This window comes from Physeter macrocephalus, chromosome 16 (assembly GCF_002837175.3).
Source record: "Physeter macrocephalus isolate SW-GA chromosome 16, ASM283717v5, whole genome shotgun sequence".
In the NCBI taxonomy this organism is placed as follows: Eukaryota; Metazoa; Chordata; class Mammalia; order Artiodactyla; family Physeteridae; genus Physeter; species Physeter macrocephalus.
Window position 1 is genome coordinate 75996761 of NC_041229.1, and position 22595 is coordinate 76019355.

At 34.4% G+C, this 22595-nt stretch overlaps 1 protein-coding gene across 11 annotated transcripts in view; it reads left to right on the top strand.

Moving 5' to 3' along the window:
• The window catches only part of ANO5 (anoctamin 5), a 137325-nt gene that overhangs the window by 49894 nt on the left and 64836 nt on the right, over nucleotides 1-22595 (top strand). For all 11 annotated transcript variants that reach the window (XM_028500870.2, XM_028500869.2, XM_055078795.1 and 8 more), the window contains 5 exons: nucleotides 3543-3656; nucleotides 6825-6940; nucleotides 15814-15948; nucleotides 16466-16571; nucleotides 16665-16725. In XM_028500870.2, coding sequence (XP_028356671.1) covers nucleotides 3543-3656; nucleotides 6825-6940; nucleotides 15814-15948; nucleotides 16466-16571; nucleotides 16665-16725 — 532 coding nt within the window. The remainder of the gene's footprint in view (nucleotides 1-3542; nucleotides 3657-6824; nucleotides 6941-15813; nucleotides 15949-16465; nucleotides 16572-16664; nucleotides 16726-22595) is intronic.

The following is a 22595-nucleotide window of genomic DNA, read 5'->3' on the forward strand; positions in this document are numbered from 1 at the left end:
CTCAATAGATGCAGAAAAGTTTTCAACAAAATTGATAAACCATTAGCCAGACTCATCAAGAAAAAAACGGAGAAGACTGAAATCAATAGAATTAGAAATGGAAAAGGAGACATAACAACTGACACTGCAGAAATACAAAAGATCCTGAGAGATTACTACAAGCAACTATATGCCAATAAAATGGACAACCTGGAAGAAATGGACAAATTCTTAGAAAAGCACAACCTTCTGAGACTGAACCAGGAATAAATAGAAACTATAAATAGACCAATCACAAGCACTGAAATTGAAACTGTGATTAAAAATCTTCCAACAAACAAAAGCCCAGGACCAGATGGCTTCACAGGCGAATTCTATGAAACATTTAGAGAAGAGCTAACACCTATCCTTCTCAAACTCTTCCAAAATATAGCAGAGGGCGAACACTCCCAAAATCATTCTGTGAGGCCACCATCACCCTGATACCAAAAACAAAGATGTCACAAAAAAAGAAAACTACAGGCCAATATCCCTGATGAGCATAAATGCAAAAATCATCAAAAAAATACTAGCAAACAGAATGCAACAGCACATTAAAAGGATCATACACCATGATCAAGTGGGGTTTATCCCAGGAATGCAAGGATTCTTCAATATACGCAAATCAATCAGTGATACACCATATTAACCAACTGAAGGATAAAAGCCGTATGATAATCTCAATAGATGCAGAAAAGTTTTCAACAAGATTCAACACCCATTTATGATAAAAACTCTCCAGAAAGTAGGCATAGAGGGAACTTACCTCGACATAATAAAGGCCATATATGACAAACCCACAGCCAACATCGTTCTCACTGGTGAAAAATTGAAACCATTTCTACTAAGAACAGCAACAAGACAGGTTGCCCACTCTCACCACTATTATTCCACATAGTTTTGGAAGTTTTAGCCACAGCAGTCAGAGAAGAAGAAGAAGTAAAAGGAATCCAAGTTGGAAAAGAAGTAGTTAAAATGTCACTGTTTGCAGATGACATGTTACTATATGTACCGAATCCTAAAGATGCTACCAGAAAACCACTAGAGCTAATCAATGAATTTGGTAAAGTAGCAGGATACAAAATTAATGCACAGAAATCTCTGGCATTCCTATACACTAAGGATGAAAAATCTAAAAGAGAAATTAAGGAAATGCTGCTATTTACCATTGCAACAAAAAGAATAAAATACCTAGGAATAAACCTACCTAAGGAGACGAAAGACCTGTATGCAGAAAACTATAAGACACTGATGAAAGAAATTAAAGATGATACAAACAGATGGAGAGATATACCATGTTCTTGGATTGGAAGAATCATCATTGTGAAAATGACTCTACTACCCAAAGCAATCTGCAGATTCAGTGCAATCCCTTTCAAACTACCAATTTCATTTTTCACAGAATTATAACAAAAAATTTCACAGTTTGTATGGAAACACTAAAGACCCCAAATAGCTAACGCAATGTTGAGAAAGAAAAACTGAGCTGGATGAATCAGGCTCCTGGACTTCAGACTATACTACAAAGCTACAGTAATCAAGAGAATATGGTACTAACACTCTATGACATAAATCACAACAAGATACTTTTGGACCCACCTTCTAGAGAAATGGAAATAAAAACAAAAATAAACAAATGGGACCTAATGAAACTTAAAAGCTTTTGCACAGCAAAGCAGACCATAAACAAGATGAAAAGGCAACCCTCAGAATGAGAGAAAAATAATTGCTAACGAAGCAACTGACAAAGGATTAATCTCCAAAATATACAAACAGCTCATGCAGCTCAATATCAAAAAAACACAACGCAATCCAAAAATGGGCAGAAGACCTAAATAGACATTTCTCCAAAGAAGATATACAGGTTGCCAACAAACACATGAAAGGATGCTCAACATCACTAATCATTAGAGGAGTGCAAATTAAAACCACAATGAGGTATCATCTCACACGGGTCAGAATGGCTATCATCAAAAAATCTAGAAGCAACAAATGCTGGAGAGGGTGTGGAGAAAAGTGAACCCTCTTGCACTGTTCGTGAGAATGTAAATTGATACAGCCACTGTGGAGAACAGTATGGAGGTTCCTTAAAAACCTGAAAATAGAACTACCATATGATCCAGCAATCCCACTACTGGGCATATACCCTGAGAAAACCATAATTCAAAAAGAGACATGTACCACAATGTTCATTGCAGCACTATTTACAATAGCCAGGACATGGAAGCAACCTAAGTGTCCGTCGACAGAAGAATGGATAAAGAAATGTGGCACATATATACAATGGAATATTACTCAGCCTTAAAGAGAAATGAAATTGAGTTATTTATAGTGAGGTGGATGGACCTAGAGAGTCTGTCCTAGAGAGTGAAGTAAGTCGGAAAGAAAAACAAATACCGTATGCTAACACATATATATTGAATGTAAAAAAAAAAATGGTTCTGAGGAACCTAGGGGCAGGACAGGAATAAAGACACGGACATAGAGAGTGGACTTGAGGATACGGGGTGGGGGAAGAGTAACCTGAGAAGTGAGAGAGTGGCATTTACATACATACAAATGTAGACTAGATAGCTAGTGGGAAGCAGCCGTATGACAGAGGGAGATCAGCTCAGTGCTTTGTGACCGCTCAGGGATATGGGGATATATGTGTACGTATGGCTGGCTCACTTTGTTATACAGCAGAAACACTACATTGTGGGGCAATTATACTCCAATAAAGATGTTAAAAAAAAAGAAAAATAAAGTTTATGGAACCAAAAACGTAAAAAAAAAAAAAAAAGTTATGGTCAGCTTAGGAAGATTCTTTTAACCTCTATTCTCTCCTGCCTTAGAAATAAACTTTGTTTTTGAGATTAAAGAAAAATAGAACAGTGCTAAAATGGCCAAATGCAGCAGTCAGAAAAGCAGAAATACTGGAAAGTTCCTGCAAGACAAAAAACAGATGACATTGAATTGACAAATATAGAAAAGCAGAGGACACAGCCCAAATTATACAGAGGAAAAAACTGATAAAAATATGTAAATGATTGCAAAGTAGTTGCAGAGGTGTGATAATCTTGAGTTAATAAATTCTGATATCAAGAAAAGGCCCTTTTCAAAATATCAGAGTAATTAATGAAAAGTATTCAAGACAGCTTGGCCAAGTGTCAATTCTACTCCATATTATCCTACCTGAACTATTAGTAGCAGTGTTATTAGACTCTAACTTGAGACCCTGATTATAGTATGAATTCTGGTACAAAGGACTCCCAGAGGAGCTTGGGACAGGAGAAGAAAAATAACTTATATCACCCATTCCCCCTCTCCCTAAGGGAATAATGAGCTCTCATACCCAGGAGGTGAAATACCTGTGACTCCATACAACCCCAACCTCTACATCTTCCTCCAGACAAAAAGGGGAAGGTTCCTTCCATAATCAAAGCCTGTACTGAGGCAAAGTAGACTCTGTTAAATTGTGACTTGAAAAAAATATAGAAAGCATAAAGTTCTGAAATGTGTGTTTCTTTATGCTTACCTTATAGGTTTATTATATTCTCTCACGGTGTCCTTTTGGCATAGAGGATGGGAAGAAAAGGTTTGGGATTGAAAGACTGCTAAATTCTCACACTTATTCCTCTGCCTTTCCACTCCATGATGTAAGTATGTGCTTGGTCTTGAAATACTGAGCCCGTTTTCCCTTTCCCACGTTCAGAGGCTGCCTTGTTGGGAGAAGGAATCTTCCATTTGCTTCCTGTTTTATGACAGGTTGCTTAATCTCGCTCATGTTGGGAAAATCCCCACAGACTCCCTAGGTCCAAGCTGAGAACTATGCTGAAACACAGTTAATACCTCTCTACATTGAGATTTCAGTGGAAATTCATTTAAAAATTATTACATTTACACATGAATTTTCTTTAGAACCCATATTGAAAATAGTTATATTAAAAGAACATTTTAGAACATAACTTTTGGAAATTTCTATCCATCAAGTCTTTTCTTATTTATAAAGTTTTTAAGTTGTAAAGGACTTAAATTGCATGCATTCATGTATTCATTCATCAAATGTATAATTGGTTTTAATTATATGTAAAGCATTCTGTTAGGTATTACTGGAACACAACCATGAATCCAAGCTCACAGACTAGGAATTTCTGGGAAATAAAGCATAAGTACAACTGCAATAAAAGCTAAAGACTTCAGTCCATAAGAAAGATTCAGACAAACAACCGAGATTCTGGAGTAGGATTGAGGCTGGCGGATCATGTACAAAAATATTGAGTTCAACAAAGAAGTGACATTTTATAAGGTGCACCATTCAACCAAACCTAAAACTTGGCTTGTCAACCGAGATAGCCTAGTTTCTGGGGGTTTCTGAGAGAAAACTTTCCTTTTGGATATTCAGTGTTTAAATTTCATCACCTGTTGTCAGTAGATATTATTTGGCTGAACACATATAAACTAGTTTGGATCATCTCCTGGAACCTTGGTTTCCTTTTTTACTGTTTAACTCTGCTATACTTATAGAGACTTTTTTTTTTTTTTTCTTTTTTTTGCGGTACGCGGGCCTCTCACTGCTGTGGCCTCTCCCGTTGCGGAGCACAGGCTCCGGACGCGCAGGCGCAGCGGCCATGGCTCACGGGCCCAGCCGCTTCGCGGCATGTGGGATCCTCCCGGACCGGGGCGCGAACCCGGTTCCCCTGCATCGGCAGGCGGACGCGCAACCACTGCACCACCAGGGAAGCCCTTATAAAGACTTTTTGATGATGACCTCTTTTCGTGAAACACACTCCTTTGGAATATAAAATAACTAGGTATTTCTATTTAAACAAGTGGCATCTAAATCATTGCCCTTTTTTAAAATTTTATTTTTTAATTTTTATTTTATTATTTACTTATTGGCTGCATTGGGTCTTCGTTGCTGTGCATGGGCTTTCTCTAGTTACAGCAAGCAGGGGCTACCCTTCGTTGCAGTGTGTAGGTTTCTCATTGCGGTGGCTTCTTCTTGTGGAGCACAGGTTTCTAGGCACGCAGGCTTCAGTAGTTGCAGTACACAGGCTCAGTAGTTGTGGCTCCCGGGCTCTAGAGTGCAGGCTCAGTAGTTCTGGCACACAGGCTTAGTTGCTCCTCGGCATGTGGGATCTTCCCAGACCACGGATCAAACCCGTGTCCCCTGCATTGGCAGGTGGATTCTTAACCACTGAGCCACCAGGGAAGTCCTGCCCATGTTTTTGAAAATGATGTTGCTGTCATGGTTTCCAAAAGCCCAAAGCCAATCTCTCTTTTGCAGCTTTCCTCTGTCAATATTTATTCAACAGTATGTTAACTGTTGACTCTAGGTCTGTTCAACATTGGTTAGTTGATTATCTTTGGTATGTTAGAGGAATTTTCCAAAATGAGTGGCAATTCTCAACACTAGTATCAATTCAGGTGAATTTAACTTGTGTTAAAGAAACTACCCCACCCTGCATACACACATACACACACTTTTCCCTGGGGCAAAAGAACTTCTAGGGGATTATGGATTCTAAATAATGTCACAGGCATTTGATAGTGGGTTAATAAACACTTTGCAACACATTATTTGTTAATCATTCTTCACAAAAGGGCTCATTCTTTTTTTGAAGATTTTGAGGATTTTGTTTGTTTGTTTGTTTGTTTTTAGGGCATTGATTCTTTTCTTACTTTCACCAGGTCATAAAGCCAAACTGTCCTCAGTCACCAGCAATTTTACTCCATATATCTAGCCTTCCAGCAGAGTCCTCCACGGTCACTATAAAATCAGTGTTACTGAGCTCTTGCTACAGAGAGCTATCATTTACTATTAATTTTACCTTTTTTCCTTTCTTCTCTCCTGAATACAGGTTTAGGTACTGGATTTTTCTCTTATGTGCTTTAAAGAACCTTTTTTTTTTTTTTTAAAGATACGCAAATAGGCAGCTTTTTTCTTTTTTTCTATTTCATTTCTCAAGATTCAGTAGGACAAGCTATAGAAGAAGACAAAATTTGGAATCTGGATGATATAAAATCTTATACCTTGTCATACAGAGATTTTCATATGTGCTTAATTTTAGATTGGGTGTTTGCTCAGTGTTGTCTTCAGTAGTTTACTTGTCTAGGCAAACAGTTAAGAGAAAATATTGAACAGTTATGTGTAGACAGTGCTCTGCTAGGCCCTAATTAACTTTATATTAATAAGCCTACTCAGTACCTAAAAATGGGGAAGGAACGTACACCTGAAACAATACTGAGGCTTTTAAGTGCTAAAGTCTGTTGTATATTTTAAGTTCTTTGGGAAACAGATATCAGTGATGGCCAGTGAGGACAAGACAGGTTGCCTAGAGGAGATTCCAGTCATAGCTGTGTGACTTTTGATCATTCACTTAACTCTGCTTGGGGTTCAGCTTTTCCATCTATAAAATAAAAATGTCAGCCTATTTCCAAAGTCCCAGCCAGTTATATAGTTGTGGGAATCCCTGAGCTGTGACTGTTGGAATTTGAGTAGAGATGAAAGGAGGACTCCAGGTCAAAGGAACAGCTTGAGTAAAGCCAGTCTCAGACTTCAACTTGTGTTTTTAGATAGCTGAGTGTGAAAATTTAATAAATAAAGCACTATTATTTTCATTTACTGTAGTGTAGCAAATGTACTACACTCTACAATACACTATATGATTTAGTAATTTACATCAATAGAATATGAAAATCCAAATCGAAAAGTGAAAGAGAACATTTGCCTCATTCACTAGGCTTTTTATAAAAGCAGTGTTCTTTTATTCACCCTTGTCTTTTGCTTTGTCATTCAGTAATTTCTTCTTGCGTGTCTGTAGGGTCAATATTGGAAGCCATCAGAACCTCCTAATCCTGTCAATAAAAGGTACACACTTTGCCAGAACTGGGCTCGGTTTTCCTATTTTTACAAGGAGCAGCCTTTTAATTTGATTAGGTAAGTTTCTTACATAGAATCAAACTGATTAAAACTTGATTATGTGGTTTTTATTCACAATGGCATCGTATTCCATTCTTTTTACTACTATTCTTACCCACTACATTTCCCATCTTCCCAGTTTTGTATCTACGCCACCATTTAGTCATTCATTTGTGAGCAAAATGCTGTTGCCAGAATGGTCTTAACCACAGTGCAGAGATACCTTGATGGTTCAGAAGTTGGGCCTTAGCATTTAGGTAGATGGGGTTCAAATCCAAGCTCTTTCTCTTAGAAGCATATAAATATAGTCAGGTTATTTAACCTCTATGAGACTTATATCTGTAAAATAAGAATAGCAATAGTACTTTCCTTATGGGGTTATTTGATAATTAAATGGTATATGTATATTTTCTTAGCGTGGGGTTAGCACTTAGTGTTTAAGACAATAATTTTTTGTTTGTTTGTTTTCCTCTGAGTCTAGGAATTTAGAAGGTAGCAGAAAGGTCATGTATGGATGTTTGTGTGTGTGTTGATCTCAGAAAGCTGTGAAGGCAATTGTTCTATTATCTCAATTCTTTAGACAGTTTCATTAGCTATGCCAGAAGACTATGGTTGCAGGTTCTTGCTTTGAACCATGACAATATTACATGCATACAGGATGTTAGGAGATTCCTGCTATGATTTCAATAAAGAAACAATCAGATTAGAGACCCCTGGTTGCTAGTAGCAGTATTTTTACTCAGTGAGGTATGCTTTTACTGCTCTGCTTGCACAGCATCACAGCCTCCTTTTTATGAGACTGATTTTGATGTCTACATCCAAATCAAGTGAAATGTTATTCCAACAGTTTCATTTAAGGCAAATAAGAGGGGAAATTTTTAAGAATAAATAGAAGGCAACTAGCATATAAACTGTGGTTTCCGTAAATCTTTATATGAACTCTTGATTGGATGGATATTTTAATTGTTCTGATAAATGGCCATTTAATTTTTTTAATTATAAAAGTAGGACATGTATCTAAAAAATTCCAAGCAATAAAGAGATGTGCAAAGTTTTAAGTGAAATTACACCTCCATTGAATTCCACAGAAGTAACTCTGGCTATTTGGTAATAGCCATTCAGTCTTATTTTTATGTGCATGCATAGTAAAATATATACACTTTTTTTTTTTCCTGGAGCAATGGAATCTTTATTTACTTTTTTGCTAAGATTTTCTTTTATCACTAAATAGTATATTATTGGCATACTTCCATTTGAGTACATACAGATGTATCTTGTGCTTTTCAACACAACACAGGGTACCATATTATAATTTTTGCATAACTTATTTGTCTATGCTTCTATTGAAAAAGATTAGGCTGTTTCAAATTTTTCACTATTACAATTAGTGCCCTTGGGGAATATTTTCATGGTATGTTTTCAAAAAAGCAAAGTTGTCAGAATGAGGTTTACATATTTTACATTGTTCAAAATATATTGAGAGTATTTAGCTGTCTACAGATGTTTCTGCTATAAATATTCCCCAAAGGTTTGTACTTATAACCCTTGATATAGACAAATGCATTACACCTCAGGTCAGTACCTTGTTAGCACTTGCTGATTTTCTTTTACAACAAAGTGGAAGCTCAGATTTTTTTTATCAAATGGCAGTATCTAGCTTAAATTTAATAACATTTTAAAGCTTTTCATCCTGTTATTATAACTTTTCATTTATAGCAAATTATACTGCTTTTCCATTTCAGTAATGAAATAATTTTTTAAATCAACTTAAATTTTTAACACAATTTAATGTCAAGAATTGATAGCTAGGTGTAAAGTTTTTAACTAGGTAATCGAAAAGACAAGAAAGAAAACACTATATTATCACAGAGGGAGGAACTGCAGAAAACAGCTCTTATTCCTAAGGTTTCTTCTCAGTGATTATGTAGGATAATATCCTTATTCTTAGTAATAGACAATAAAGTATTTAAGGGTAAAGAACCATGATGTACATATTCAACCAACTTACTTGCAAGTGGTTCAGAAAAAGGCATATATATATGGGGAAATATAATATATGAAGTGAGATAAAATGCAAATGGAACAATATTTTTACAATAAAAGAATTAAAGGATATATGGGTATTATTTGAATTATTCTTGTAACTTTTTTATATATTTGAAATTATTCCAAAGAAAAATCTTTAATAAAAGGAGAGTCCAGAAATAGATCCACATATATATAGCCAATTGATTTTCAACCAAGGTGTCTGGTCATTCACTGGGGAAAGGATAGTCCTTTCAACATATGAGCTAGAACAAGTGGCTATCTACATGAAAAATGTGAATCTTGCTTCTTTCCTGTACAAAAATTTAAACTAACTTGAAATGGATGAGAGAACTAATTGTAAGTGTTACAACTATAAAACTTCTAAGAGAATATATAGGAGAAAATTGTATGTGGTTTGGAGTTAGGCATGGACTTTTCAGATCAAACGCAAAAAGCACAATTTAAAAAATGTATAAATTTAACTTCATTAAAATTAAAAATGTATGCTCTTTAAAAGACAGTTACAAAAATAAAAAGGCAAAACACAGATTGGAGAAAATACTTGCAACACACATATCGATAAAGGACTTTTATCCAGAATATTTAAGGAACTTTTGCAACTCAATAATAAGACAAAATTTTAAATGGACAAAAGATAAAAGATTGATCACCAAAGGAATATATTTATGGATTGCCAATAAGTACATCAAAAGATGTACAACATCTTTTTTCACTAAGGGGATAAAAACTAAAATGTCATTAAGATACCCCCCCACACACACACACTAGAATAGCTAAAATCTAAAAGATTGGCAACAATAAGTGCTATCAGGGATGTGGAACAACTTGAAATCTCAAACGTTGGTGATGGGAATGCGAAATGGTATAGCAACTTTAAAAAAACAACTTTGACAGTTTCTTATAAAGTTAAATATGCACTTTCTATTCTACTTGTCCCAAAACTATTATTAAAATGTTTATCATTGCCTCAGTGATTTGAGGTACCACCTTTATCATATACTAGATTTCTTTATGCAGTTGAGTTGCTTTCTGGATGTTCTGTCTATTCTGTTGATCTAGCTAACTATCCATGCAGGCTGTTTATTTAATTTAATTTTTATTTTATATTAGAGTATAGTTGATTTGCAATGTTGTGTTAGTTTCAGGTGTGCAGCAAAGTGATTCAGAAGGCTCTTTTAATTGTAGTGGCTTACCTCTAGTATGTTTTAATATCTAGTTGGGCTAATACCTCATCATAGCTCTTACTCTCAGTGTTTCCTTGTACATTCTACATGTTTATTCTTCCATATAAATTTTAGTATCAACTTGTCTAGCTTGTTACTAAAAAAGATGGTTGGTATTTTTATGGGGATCAAATTAAGTTTATAAATTAACTTAGGTAGGCTGGTATTTTGATGATGAGACATTCTAATCAAGGAAAAGTTGTCAAGGGAAAGGTATGTCTTAGTTTAAGTCTACTTTTGGGTTTTTCAGGAGTGTTATAGAGTTATAAAACTTTCTTAAGTTTAATCCTAAGTATTTTATATTTTTGTTGCTATTATAAATTATGTATTTACTTACATGTTACATGTTATTGTCTTCTGAGTGTTAGTTTTATGTTCTAATGCCTTGATGAATTCTTTATTTAATTACTTTTATTGATTTATTAAGGCTATCCAGGTATATTATCATGTGATCTTTAAATAGAAATATTTTACTTTTCCTTACCAATTCTTATGTCTATAATTATTTTCTTTTATTCAATTAATTGGCTGATAATTACAGAACAATGTTGAATAATAGTTGGTGTCTTTGCCTTGTTCCTGATCTTAGTGGAAATGTCTCTGGTGTGTCCTCATTTAGTAGGAAATTCTTTTGCCTTTGTACATTATTTTATCATCTTGCCTGTGGCCTTGAAGAGTTTTGTTTGCTTGTTTGTTTTAAAGTCTGATTGTTTTAACACATTATGTCTTGGAATTGGTTGTTCTAAGTCAGTTTTCCCCGTTCCTGGTGGATCCTTTAAATATGTATCTTTTATTTTGTTTGTTTGTTATGTTTGTTTGTTTCTCTGGAAAGTGTTCTTGGGTTATAATTTTAAAATATAATTATTTTCCAGTGCTTTGATTATTTTCTTTGGACTCCAGTTATCTGTATGTTTGGTCTTTTTTGCCTGTCTTCATATCAAACAATTTTCCTGAGACCCTTTTTACTTCTCTATGTCATTTTCATTCTTTTGATAGGTATCCTGTTTTTCTTATCATCTTTTATTAGATTTTCACTTGATGTCCATTTATTCTCTTGAATACCTCATAATTTCATCATCAGTTCTGACATGATCTTATAGGGTTCTTCTCTTTCCTCTGTTTTTTGGTTTCTTTCATCTCTTGTTTTATTTATTCCTGTTTTTTCCCACTTCTCTTCTTATTTTTATATTTCTGATATTTTCTTACATTTGCAGTTATTTATTTGAGAACATTTAATTCAGTTTGTACTGCTTTTTTACAGTATTCCTCATGTTCTTTTGGGAGAATTTTCATTAGCTGAGGCTCTTTGTTTCACATTTTCAGGTTTTTTTTAACATAATTTTGTATAGTATGCTCTGCTTTTTTCTGTTTGTGTTTAATTCATGGAGTTTCTAGCATTAGAGTACACTCTTCTGTTAGTTTTTTTTCCTATTCCATGCAGTTTCTTTCATGGATGATATCCTGTGCTTGTCATGTGCTTTTTCTTTCATTTCTATAGAATCCTAACTCTCTCTCTTTTCTGCCACTTTTAAGAAGTACAACCCTGTATATCTGATTCTTCCCCAGAAACATTGCTTTTCTGAGGCTGCCACTTCCAGGCTTACTCATTTTCAGATCCCTTTCTTTTAGCTAGTACTACGAATTACCAAGTCCCAACATGTGTTCAGTGTTATGGCATTTAGTTAGACTTTTTCCCAGGGATTATTTTGTCTGTGTTTGTCTAATGTCCCACCCTACTTTACATGTCTTCCCTAGAATTTCTTAAGCATCTTCTTCACTGTTCTCTGTACCTCAGGTATGGCAGCTGGTAATAGGTACTCAGTTGGAACTGGGTTTATTTTTTCACTTACAGGTAATTTGAAGATCATGGTGTTCTCTGTCATGATGCTTGAAGGCCTATATCAGGTGTGGTTTTATTTCCTCTCCTTGTTGATTTTATGGTTTTACAAAAGTTTTTTATGGGAAGACTTGATAAAAATAAAAATATCCTTGAAAGTAGAAAGGAATTGTCTATAGATGCATAATTACAATGCCCACATTCCTTTAATGAGCATTTATTTAGCATCACTAGATATCAGCAAGAGGCTAGGGCTATAAAGGTAATCAGAACATGGTTTCCTAACACAAAGATATTTGCAGGAAGACACACAAATGCGTATTAATTACAGCAGAGTGATACTCATGAAAAAACAGAGCACAGAGGAAAGAGCATCTACTTTTATGACAACCTCAGGGAAATTTTCACAGTGCTTATTCTTGAGTGTGTCTTGAGAGAAGTAGCAGGTTGCTAGGTAAACTAGTTAGGTAAGAATATCCCAGGTAGAGAGAACAAGTACAGAGCACTGGGCTAAAGAAGAGCATTGTGCATTTAGTTCTTCATTTAGGAGGCATGGCTGGTAAGATTTGAATTTTTATCAGTAAAAAATCATGAAGAACACCTTTAAGATGAAAGGACAAAACCTTTGAAGGAGGAAACGGTCATTGTTTAATCTTGTGCTTTAGAAACATTACTCTCTTGGAAACAGGACAGATATAGAAGGATGCGAGACCGAAGTCAGGGAAGTAAGGAGGCTCTTAAAATTTTCCAGTAATAGATATTGAAGGTCATATCCAAGGCACTGTAACAGGAAAGAGGAGACTATGGATTAGAAAAAGGCTTTTATGGGACTTCCCTGGTGGTCCCAATGGTTAAGACTCTGTGCTTCCAGTTCAGGGGGTGCAGGTTCAATCCCTGGTCGAGGAACTAAGATCCCACATGCCTCGTGACACAGCCAAAAATAAAAAAGAAAGAAAGAAAGAAAAAAAAAGAAAAAGACTTTTACAACAGAATTTATTGGACCTAGTGGATTGGATATAGAGGGTTAAAAAAAAAAAGGATGATTAGGGGTGCCTGAACAGAGATTTAGAATATAGGATTTGAATTCCTAGATTTCACATATTTCATGTTATCTCTACACCAAACCAAAGTTCCATGTCCAAATATTTGTAAATATTTTTACTGCCTTTTGGGTACTGAGCATTTTGTCATATTAGATTATATTTTTTCAGGGAGAACTGGGAATACAAAGGTTACCATCATTGGTTTATCAGTCTTCAATTTTATATGCCTTCTGATCCCATTTTTTCTTTCCAATTTAAGAGCTCCAAATAATTTTTCTTTTGATATCATCTATTGGGATGGCTTAATGCTTATAAATAAAATTGATGTACTGCTATATAGCAAATACGTTAGAACAAATATGTTTACAGTGACTGTAATGGTGCTATTAAAGCCAAGATAGTGTAATCACTAAGCTAAGTTTCTCAGATGTCCATGAATTCATGATAAAAATGAATCTCTTTAGACCAAATGTTTGCGTTTTGTTCATTCATTCCTCAAGCCTGTATTTATTTCAATTCCATCATCATTGTTTTGATTATTTGCTATGTCTCAGACTAAGTACTAAGTCCTGGGAATACGAAATTAGACCAGTGCCTTCTCACAAGATCTCACAACGAAGGCTATTGAATGTCTTCTACCTATGAGATGCCCTGTTAAATGTTATGGGGCCACAGATGAGTGCAAAATCTAGCAAGTAAAATGGACAGGTTAAGAAATACCATAAGTGTAAATAAAAGGCAAATTTTTCTAAAAAAATTAATACTCAAAAGAAGTATTTATTCTCCTTATGTTTGATACTTTACAGAGTATCTTATATTATTGGCTTTTTCTCATTTTCTTTGTTTTGAATAATAAGAATTTAACATCTTAAACATTATTTCAATAATATGTAAATAATATATATGTATTTACCATAATACAAATCTAAGACATGTCTCTTGCTTTTTGCATTCTTAAGAGATGGTTTAGTTGTTAATCTATTATTAAGCTCCCCAAATCCAAAGTTTAGTAAAATTATTTCTATAATTCCATATATAATAAATGTTCATTTTAGAATTTCTCTTTTTGAGAATCTTTTAAATACTAATTAAAGGACTGGAGTTCTTGAGGACTTTTTTTTAATTCTCAAGGAATAAGATTCTTGAAATTTGAAAGGAAGAAAAATGTAGTTCTTTGAAATATCCAGTTTCTTTATGAATTCCCAAATAATTTTTTGGTTAAGCGTATAGCAGTAATATTGATGTTTTACCTTAAAAATTATTGATTCTATAATTTTTAAAACATCAAATGGAAATAGACACAGTGAATAGTAAATTTTCCCAAATCAAATGTTTTTATTCTTTTTTTTAGATTTTGATGTTATGCAGTATTATAATAATTGCTATGTTTTTCAGCAAAAACAAAAAAAAGAGAAAAAGCAAGTTTACTCATCCTGTGTGAGTGAACCTAAGGAAGTTGTAAATGGTAAATTAACAAGGGAATACAATGGAATTATAATTTAATTTCAAGTTTATAGTAATTTGAAAACAGAATAAGGGAAAACAACAATGTAAAAATGTTTATTATCACTAAAAATAATGAAAAAAATGAAAGAATGAAAGATGGTACAAGCAGAAAGATGCCTGTTTCATTAGAAAAGATTAGACATTTTGAAAACTGAAGAATGGGATATTCAATAAAATTAATATTGAGTGAAAAAAAATTTTAAACCTCATTGGGAAAGTAAGTTTATGTTAAATAAGTTTATGTTATGTAAAATTTAAACCCTTTATGTTTAGATTTGCCTGTTTTTTGAGCATGTGTGGAAATTACAATTTAATAAAAAGTGCTGTAATAGATTTATATATATCATGCTATTAGAGCCCAAAAGGGATTACATCTCTCTGTCTAGGAAACTGTGGAAAGACTTCACGGATTTGGTGAGCTGAGCTCTACGTGAATAAGGGAGAAGATTAACCTATTTTGTGTGTTTTTTTAAAAAAAAAACTGGTTTTATGAGGCAGAGAAAACCTTGTTCTCTGGTTCTTTTAGAGATTCCTTAAGGAGAGAGTTGGTTTAAAAAACAAGAGAAAAAAAACCCCAAAACTTGGTTATAAGACTTGAACATTTATGCCAACTAATGCTGTCACTTTTTAACTCTTTGTAAAGCAAGTGCTGAACTGTATATTTTATGGAACTTTATTAAACACTCATTCTTGATTCCTTGGTTTGCTTCCTGTCTTACATTCTATAAGCATCCATCAGAGGTCCAAATTTAGAGGAAGATGGAAGTTCATACATACAACCACTCTCATCTGTTGTGGTCTGAGTACATTCTTCAATTTTAGGGAGAGATAAAGCAAAAGTCCGTGCACAGATTGTGAATATGATTTTGATTTGTTAATTGCTAGAAGAATGTTCTGCACTTTATTTCAAAACATTTAAACTCTCTTTAAAATTTAAAAGCTTTTCAAATTACCTGATTATTTCAAAAGTAAATCTTAACTTCCACTCAGTTGGCTTCTTACTTACATGTGTTGTCTCTTTTAATCCTTACACCAATTCTATGGCTAAGCATTATCCTGCATTTTATGATGTGGAAACTAAAGTTTAGAAAGTTTAGTAACTTTATCAAAATTACACAGCTGGAAAGCAATGGAGCCAAAATTAGAATTCAAGTTTGTCTGAATACAAAACCAAGACTCTCAGGACTGTATCATTCTTACAACCTCTGATTCTCTTTTTACCCTCTTTCATAGGGATTATTACGGAGAAAAAATTGGCATCTATTTTGTCTTTCTCGGATTTTACACAGAAATGCTGTTTTTTGCAGCTATAGTTGGCTTAGCTTGTTTTATTTACGGCTTATTATCGATGCATGATAACTCAAGCAGGTAAGTGCAACTGAGTTGCCCAAATAGAGAATCTTATGCTAACTGAAACTGTTGCTATTATTTTTCTGGAATTTGTGTCAGAATGTTTCCTATGGCAGCAGATAATTGATATTTCTGAAAAAGAACCAAACATAGCAGCTACCCCTCACCTGGTGTTTTATGGAAAATTTGTTTTTAATGATGGGCTCTAAAGATTCTGTTCCTCAAAGCATGATTTGATCTACAAAAATTGCTAGTTCATTTCCCCTTGTGCCATATGTAAGAAGCTGTATAAAGTTGTTCCAATAAGAACAGCTTTGGACTTTCACCCAAACACATCACTTTTAAAATAACTTTGCTCTTGGGAATTCTCTGGCAGTCCAGTGGTTAGGACTCCACACTTCCACTTCCAGCGGCATGGGTTCCATCCCTAGTCGGGGAACTAAGATCCCGCATACCATGCCACATGGACAAAACAAAACAAAACAAAAACAAAACAAAACAAAACAAAACAAAAACTTTCCTCTTCCCTCTGCAGCACTGAGATCTGTGACCCTGAGATTGGGGGTCAGATTATCATGTGCCCACTCTGTGATGTAATGTGTGACTATTGGAGACTAAATTCTACCTGTTTGGCTTCAAAGGTATGTATGTATTGTGGTATGTTGAAAAGACTTGCAATTTCCCTCGCTCATTTGATACTAAGTAGTCTTTGTGATGTTGTTATTGTTTTACAGTTCTCCCATTTATTTGACAATGAGTCAACAGTGTTCTTTGCAATATTCATGGGAATTTGGGGTGAGTAAATAGTTACATAAAAACAGTTTTCTCCATGTTATCTGTTTTATGGCCATTCATATAACATATACAGTTGGCACACCTTACAAACCAAAGGTGATTTTACATCTTTATGTCTTTGCTAGCATCAGTACACTGATGGAGTCCACATCAATGGTCATTCATCTTGATCCTTGGTCCAGAAAGGTCTCTATTAATCATCTGCTCATTTCTCTGAAAAACACTATAATTTTTAAAACTTCATATGTATTCAAATTACACTGTCTCAGCACTGTTGTAAAAACAGGCTCAATAAGTGCTTAATTCAGGAGAAATAAACATAAGTATTTGGTGGCTGGAGGATATTGAGTCATGGATACAAACTGGAACGAGACTCAAAAATTGTTGAGGGCTAATACATCAATATTTAAATTTAAATTTCCTGTGTCAAATTCTAGTTCCAGCTTCCAGTTTCATTTGGTAAAAGTCTCCCATGTAAGGTGGAATTTCCCTTAATTTTGGAAATGTCCCAGTATCTCTTCTCTTTTGTATCACGTGGGAAGTAGAAGTGTTATGAAGTTATTCCCACCATCAGTGAGGAAAGTATTTTCTGTAAGAGTAACTTGGCAAGAGGAGGCCTAAAGACTTCTAAAACATGTCTAAAAACTGGGGGGACTCTGGGAAAAGAGAGACTTTTCTCTCCAATTTAACAAAAAAGTCTTTAATAAGCGCAAGTGTGTGCATTTAAAAACTGGCCAAGGAGGGAGGACTTGCCTGGTGGCGCAGTGGTTAAGAACCCAGCTGCCAATGCAGGGGTCACGGGTTTGAGCCCTGGTCCAGGAAGATCCCACATGCTGTGGAGCAACTAAGCCTGTGCGCCACAGCTACTGAGCCTGCGCTCTAGAGCCCATGAGCCCATGTGCCACAACTACTGAAGCTTGTGCGCCTAGAGCCCATGCTCCGCAGCAAGAGAAGCCACCACAATGAGAAGCCCGCACACCACAACGAAGAGTAGCCCCCGCTCGCCTCAACTAGAGAAAGCCTGCGCACAACAGCAAAGACCCAACACAACCAAAAATTAATTAATTAATTAATTTAAAAAAGAAAAAACTGGCCAAGGGAGCAAGGTAGCTTGATTCAGGCAATAGGACACCAACATTTGTGGGGGTGTGTACATGAAGCAGAGGTTCTTATGGGTTTCTGTTACTTCTGCTTGACTGCTATGGTCTGAAGAGAAAAGGCCAGGTTCAAAGAGAGAACGGGGGACAGAGAAGTCTTACCCACAATTCTCCAGCAACCTCCTCTGGTTAAGTTAGTGTATGGACATCTCTTCATCATGTGGCTACCAAATCCTGCCTCTGTCATTTTTTGGAATCAGAAATGGATTATAGGTACACAAATTACAACAAACGTAGTAGTTTTCAATTCTTTCCATTGACAGAGATTGTACACCAACACTAACCTTATATGTCGTAACAAATAGAGGAGCAATTATGCATGGAACACCCAGCAGCTGCAGTGAACATGGGGGTAAAGATATCACTTCAAGATAATGATTTTGTTTCCTTTGGATATATACATAAAAGTGGAATTGCTTCATCCTATTATATTTATATTTTTAATTTCTCAAGGAACCTTCATATTGTTTTCCATAACAGCTACACCAATTTACATTCCCACTGACAGCGCACGAGAGTTCCCTTTTTTTCAGTTTTGTTCTTTTGCAAACTAATATCCAATTTTCCCAAAACCATTTATAGAAGAAACTGTTCTTTCCCCATTGAGTATTCTTGGCTCCCTTGTCAAATATTAATTGACCATAATACGTGGGATTATTTTCTGAGCTCTTGATTGTGTTCCATAGGTCTGTGTGTTTCTCTTTATGCCATGCTAAAAGTACCATGCTATTTTGATTATTATAACTTTGTAATATAGTTTGAGATCAGGAATATGATGCCTACTGCTTTGTTCTTCTTTCTCAAGATTGCTTTGGCTATTTGGAGTCTTTTGTGGCCCCATACAAATTTTAGGATTGTTTTCTCTATTTCTGTGAAAAATAGCATTGGAATTTGATAGGGATTGCATTAAATCTGGAGATTGCTTGGGTAGTATGGACATTTTTATATTAATTCTTCCAATCCATGAGCATGGGCTATCTTTCCATTTATTTGTGTCTTCTTCAATTTCTTTCATCAGTGTCTAGTAGTATACAGTGTACATATCTTTCATTTCCTTGGTTAAATTTATTCCTGGGTATTTTGTTCTTTTTGATGTTACTGTAAATGGGATTATTTTCTTAATTTCTCTTTCTGTTAGTACTTGGGTAGTATATAGAAACACAATGGGTTTTTATATATTTATTTTTATCCTGGAACTTGACTAAATTTATTTATTAGTTCTAACAGTTTTTTGGTGGAGTCTTCAGGATTTTTTTTTAATTTAATATTATTTGAAAACAGAGACAGTTTTACTTCTTTCCTTCTTTCTTTCTAATTTATATGTCTTTTATTTATTTATTTATTTTTGACTAATTGCTCTGGCTAGGACGTCCAGTACTCTATTAAATAGAAGAGGCAAGAATAGGCATTCTTGTCTTGTCCCTGATCATAGAGGAAAAGCTTTCAGCTTTTCACCACTGACTATGATGGTAGCTATGGGCTTGTCATGTATAGCCCTTATTATATTGAGGTACATTCCATTTATACCTATATTTTTGAGAGTTTTTATCATGATGGATGTTCAGTACTGTTAAATGCTTTTTCTGCATCTGTTGAGATGATTTTTTTTTATCATTTATTTTGTTAATGTGGTATACCATGGTGATTGATTTGTGGATGTTGAACTATCCTTGTATCCCTGGAGTAAATCCCACTTGATCATAGTGTATAATTCTTTTAATATATTGCTGAATTTGATTTGCTACTCTTTTGTTCAGGTTCTTTGCATCTATGTTCATCAAGTATAATTTCTTTACTTGTAGTGTCTTTGTCTGACTTTGGTGTCAGGATAATGACGGCCTCATAAAATGAGTTTGGAAGTTTTCTTTCCTCTTCTAGTCTTTGGAAGTTTGAGAAGGATCATTTCTTCTTTACATGTATGGTAGAATTCACCAGTAAAGCTATCTGATCTGGACTTTTGTTGGTGGGGACGTTTTTGATTACTGATTCAATATCCTTACTGGTAATTGGTCTGTTAAGATTTTCTATTTCTTCATGATTCAGTTTTGGTAGGTTGTATGTTTCTAGGACTTTATCCATTTCTTCTAGGTTATCCACTGTGTTGGCACATAATTGTTCATAGTAGTCTCATGATCCTTTGTATTTCTGTGGTATCAGTTGTCATGTCTCTTATTTAGTTTCTAATTTTATTTATTTGAGCCTTATCTTTTTTTCTTGGTAGTTATGGCTAAAGGTTTTCTATTGTTTATCTTTTCAAAATAAAACAGTTTCATTGATCTTTTCTATTGTCTTTCTGTCTCTTTTATTTATTTACCCTCTGATCTTTGTTATTTCCTTCCTTCTACTACCTTTGGCTTACTTTGCTCTTCTTTTTCTGGTTCCTTAATGTCTAAAGTTAAGTTGTTCATTTTAGCTTTTTCTTGGTTCTTAATGTGGGCATTTATCACTATAAACTTCCTTCCTAGAACTGCTTCTGCTGCATCCCATAAGTTTTGGTATATTGTATTTCCAGTTTCATTTGTCTCAAGATATTGTTAATTTCTCTGTTGATTTTTCAAAGTTTGTTCAGTAGCATGTCCTTTATTCTCCACATATTTGTGAATTTTCCAGTTTTAACTTTTCCTGTAATTCTAGTTTCATACCATTGTGGTTAGAAAAGATGCTTGATATGATTTCAAACTTTTGAAATTTATTGACTTGTTTTGTGCTGTTAATATATGACCTTTCCTGGAGAACATTCCATGTGCATTTAGAAGAATATGTATTCTGCTGCTGTTAGATGGAAAGTGCTGTCAATGCCTGTTAAGTCCCTCTGGTCTAACATGTAGTTTAAGTCCAATGATTCCTTATTGATTTTCTGTCAGGATGATCTATCCATTGTTGAAAATGGGGTGTTGAAGTTCCCTACTATTATCATATTGTTGACAATTTCTGTCTTCAGGTCTGTTAACATTTGCTGTATATATTTTAGGTGCTCCTCTATTGGGTGCATAAGTATTTATAAGTGTTATATCTTCTTGTTTGATGGATCTCTCTATCATTATACAAAGATCTTCTTTTCCCCTTATTGTGATCTTTGTCTTAAAGTCTATTTTGTCTTATATAAGTATAGTTAATCTTGCTTTCTTTTGGTTTCAGTTTGTATGGAATAACTTTTTCCATCCTTTTACTTTTAGTATATATGTGTCCTTACAGCTGAAGTGAGTTTCTTGTAGGCAGCACATAGTTGAGTCTTGTTTTTTTATCCATTCAACCACTCTTTGACTTTTGATTGGAGAATTTAGTTAATTACGTTAAAGTAATTTTTGACAGATATGGACTTACTATTGCCATTTTGTTAATTGTTTTGTAATTCGTTTGTTCCTTTCTTCCTCTCTTGCCTTCTTCTTTTGGGGTATGATAATTTTCTGTAATGGTATGCTTAGATTCCTTTTTCTTTATCTTTTGCATGTCTTTTATAGGTTTTTGCTCTGTGATTACAGTGAGGCTTTTATAAAGCATCTTATAGTTATAACGTTCTATTGCAAGCAAAGCAAATTAATTCCAAATGCATACTAACACTCTATATTTTTACTTTCCTTCCCATGTTTTATGTTTTTGATGTCACAGTTTATATCTTCTTAGCTTGTGTATCCTTTAACCAATTATTATAGTTATACAATTTTATTGTAGTTACAGTTATTTTTACTACTTTTGTCTTTTAACCTTCATAATAGATTTACAAGTGAGTTACCTACCACCATTATAACATGAGTATTTTAAATTTAACTATGCATTTACCTATACTAATGAGATTTGTACTTTTATATGTTTTCATTTCAGTTTAAAGAGGTCCCTTTAACACTTCTTAAAAAGCCATTCTAGTTGTGATAAACTCTTTCCACTTTTACTTGTCTGGAAAACTTTCCAGGTAGAGTATTCTTGGTTCTCAAAATTTTTTTCAGTACTTTGACTATATGCTACTCCCTTCTGGCCTGCAGTTTCTGCTGAAAAATCTGCTGATAGTGGTATGAGGGTTCCCTTATACATAAGTTGTTTTTCTCTTCTTGCTTATAAGATTCTCTCTTTGTCTTTAACTCCTGACCTTTTAAATATAATGTGTCTCAGTGTGGTTCTCTTTGTTTTCATCTTTTTTGGAACTCAGTGGGTTTCCTAGATATGATATTTGGTTTTTTCCCCATGTTAGAGAAGTTTTTACCCATTATTTGAATATGCTGTCTGTCTCTCTCTCTCTTCTCCTTCTGGAACCCCCTATAATGCAAATGTTGGTCTGCTTGATATTGTCCCATAACTCCCTTAAGCTGACTTCACTTTTTTTCACTCATTTTTCATTTTCATTTCATTCATTTTTTCTCCTCTGACTGAATGAATTCCACTTCCCTTTCTTGGGGTTTACTGATCCTTTCTTCATTTGATGTAGTATGCTGCTGAACCCTTCTATTGAATTTTACAATAAAATTATTGTATTCTTCAGCTCTATGATCTCTGTTTATTACTTTCTTATATTTTCTGTCTCTTTGTTCAAATTCTCACTTTATTCATGCATTGTTCTCCAGGCCTCAGTAAGCATCTTTATGACCATTATTTCAAACTCTTTATCAGGTAAATTGCTTGTTTTCATTTCATTAAGGTCTTTTTCTGCAGTTTATCTTGTTCTTTTATTTGGAACATATTTTCCTTTGTTTCTTCATTTACCTTGCCTCTCTGTGTTGA